Source organism: Apaloderma vittatum, unplaced genomic scaffold, assembly GCF_000703405.1.
Source record: "Apaloderma vittatum isolate BGI_N311 unplaced genomic scaffold, ASM70340v1 scaffold41623, whole genome shotgun sequence".
NCBI classification, from domain to species: Eukaryota; Metazoa; Chordata; class Aves; order Trogoniformes; family Trogonidae; genus Apaloderma; species Apaloderma vittatum.
In genome coordinates this window covers 1,318-4,047 of record NW_009708173.1, presented here as the reverse complement: position 1 = coordinate 4,047, position 2,730 = coordinate 1,318, and the positions used below count along the sequence as shown (strand labels likewise).

General features: G+C 54.7%; 1 protein-coding gene across 1 annotated transcript in view; it reads left to right on the top strand.

Annotated features, from left to right (window-relative positions):
• The window catches only part of LOC104271703 (tyrosine-protein kinase Mer-like), a 14,330-nt gene that overhangs the window by 10,438 nt on the left and 1,162 nt on the right, over window positions 1–2,730 (top strand). The window contains 8 exon segments of the mRNA XM_009866452.1: window positions 3–88; window positions 179–274; window positions 553–633; window positions 924–1,016; window positions 1,127–1,245; window positions 1,796–1,905; window positions 2,104–2,263; window positions 2,566–2,702. Of these exon segments, the coding sequence (XP_009864754.1) occupies window positions 3–88; window positions 179–274; window positions 553–633; window positions 924–1,016; window positions 1,127–1,245; window positions 1,796–1,905; window positions 2,104–2,263; window positions 2,566–2,702 (882 nt within the window).

Below are 2,730 nucleotides of genomic sequence, written 5' to 3'. Positions count from 1 at the left end.
AGGAGCGCGTTCACCAGGAACAATTCAGAGCTGGCAGTGAACTACACGGCCAAGAAGTCCTACTGCCGGAGAGCCATTGAACTTACATGTAAGTAGAGGTGTTCTTTCATCCCTCTGCAAGGGGACATCGTGGCAGCAGGTTGGAGGTGACCTGGGCTCCTGTCCCCCTCTCCCACAGTGGGCAGCCTGGGCGTCAGCAGCGAGCTCCAGCAGAAGCTGCAGGATGTTGTTGTGGACAGAAATGCCCTCAGCTTGGGGAAAGTCCTGGGAGAGGGTGAGTGGTGAAGAGCTGGGGCTGGACATGTGGGACAGGGGCTGCCACCGTCACCTACATCCTCCTCCAGCTCCTGGACCAGGGGATGTGGGGGAGATGACCAAGTGCCAGGACCCTTGGGCTGATGTCATTCTTCGTTGGCACCCAAGCCACCCCGCAGCCTTTCGGAGATGAGATCTCCATCACAGAGTGTTTCAGATCTTCGAGGACATAGTGGTGTCCTGAGAGGTGGAGCTTCAGGCTATGGGTAAAGCTCTTGCTTCTTTCCCGTGGTGCAGGGGAGTTCGGCTCAGTGGTGGAGGGGCACCTCAGCCAGCCCGACAGCACCCCACAGAAGGTGGCTGTGAAGACCATGAAGCGTAAGTCATCACCCTGGCCTCACAGATCTCAACGGCATTTGTCCCAGTGGGTGCTGGTGTTCCTGCTGCCCATCTCTGTTTCTGCATCTTTCTGCATCTTGGCACCGTTTTGTGGGGATGCTGGCCTCTCTGGTGACAGTCAGGAAGGGGCACTCATGTCACACAGCCAAGGTGACAGAGACATCCTGGTATTCCCCACTCTGTGACTGTGAAGGGAAATGGCAGCAGGGATTTGAGGTGTAAAAGCTCTTGGGGTTCTAAATCTCCTCCTTTTTTTCTCTGCTTCCTAGTGGATAACTTCTCCCAAAGGGAGATAGAAGAGTTCCTCAGTGAAGCAGCATGCATGAAGGACTTCGACCATCCTAATGTTATCAAGCTCCTGGGTATGGGCTGTCACTCTCCACCCTTCTGCTGGGATTTTGGCTGGGGAGTGCTCGATTGCCCCCCAGGTGCCTTTGCCCACGGGGCTGTGCAACCTGGCTGTGTTTTCCAGGTGTGTGCATCGAGCTGAGCTCCCAGCAGGTCCCCAAGCCCATGGTAATTCTCCCCTTCATGAAATATGGTGACCTGCACAGCTTCCTGCTTCGTTCACGCCTGGAGATGGCCCCCCAGGTAACAAGCGCAGGGAGCAGAGGGCCCTGTAGCTATGAGGAGCAAGGCAGAACTGTGCCTTTTCTGGGCACAAATCTGCCTTTGTTTTTTGAGAACGTAAGAGAACTTGGTTGTAGTCCTGCTTCCTGCCTTTGTCGAGTGGGATTCAGCTCCACAAAAACTTGTGGGATTCTCGCCTTCCCTTCTCCAGGCTGAGCAAGCCCAATTATCTCAGTTCCTCCTTGTATGTCAGCTCCTCTAGCCCCACCTTAATGGTCTCCTGCAGGCTTGCTCCAACACGTCTTTCTTTCTCCTGCTGAGGAACCTCAAATTGTTCCTCACCAGTGTCAAATTAAGTGGAAGAAGAGTTTTGCTTGACTTGCTGGCTGCGGGTCTTCTTCATGCAGCCCACTACGAGGTTGGCCTTTGCCAGCATAAAGGCCAACTGCTGAGCCGTGGTCAACTTGCTCTACACCAGCGGCAGCAGCCCTGGACAGGGAACCCTTTCAGATCAAACAAACATGCTTCCCCAAAGGGCTTGCACTGCCTGACCTCTGCCTTCCCCTCCCAGTTTGTGCCCCTGCAGACGCTGGTGAAGTTCATGGTTGATATCGCTCTGGGGATGGAGTATCTGAGCAGCCGGCACTTTCTCCACAGGGATTTGGCGGCTCGCAACTGCATGTGAGTTTGTTTTCTTCGTCCTGGGCAGATGAAACACCAATGGAAGCCCCATGGTTTTACAGCACGGCCTGGCTTCCCTCATCAAAACCTCCCTCAGTCTTGAGAGACATGGGAAAGGAGCTCGGTCGCAGATTCCTGCTTCAGAATTTGGCATGCCAAACTTTCCTCTATCTTGTCGTCCCCGTTTCTCCCTGACAGGTTACGGGACGACATGACAGTGTGCGTGGCTGACTTCGGTTTGTCCAAGAAGATTTACAGTGGCGATTACTACCGTCAGGGCCGGATAGCAAAAATGCCGGTGAAGTGGATCGCCATTGAGTCCCTGGCTGACCGCGTCTACACGACCAAGAGCGATGTGGTAGGTCTGACATCCCAGAAGCCAGGAGCCGGGGACGTTACAGTCTTTCTCGTACCCTGGAAGTGCAAAACCAGGGGATTGGTAACGGGACGCACTGACCTTTCGCTGCCTGCCCAGCCTCCTGGAATAAGCTTATTGAGTGGACTGTTTCTGTGGCATTGCTTATCATTGCCAATTTTGGGGGGAGGGCAGAGCCGGAGCGACAACTCTCGGGTTGTGCGAGGGTGTGGTGACCTTTCCCCGTGAAAAGAATCATTCATTCCTCCTGGCAGCGCCCTTTTTCTTATCCTTTGTTGTCACAGTGGGCATTCGGCGTTACCATGTGGGAGATCGCGACCCGTGGGATGACGCCTTACCCGGGAGTGCAGAACCACGAGATCTACGAGTACCTTTTCCACGGGCAGCGCCTCAAAAAGCCCGAGGACTGCTTGGATGAGCTGTGAGTGTTATCTCACCTCGCTTCTGGG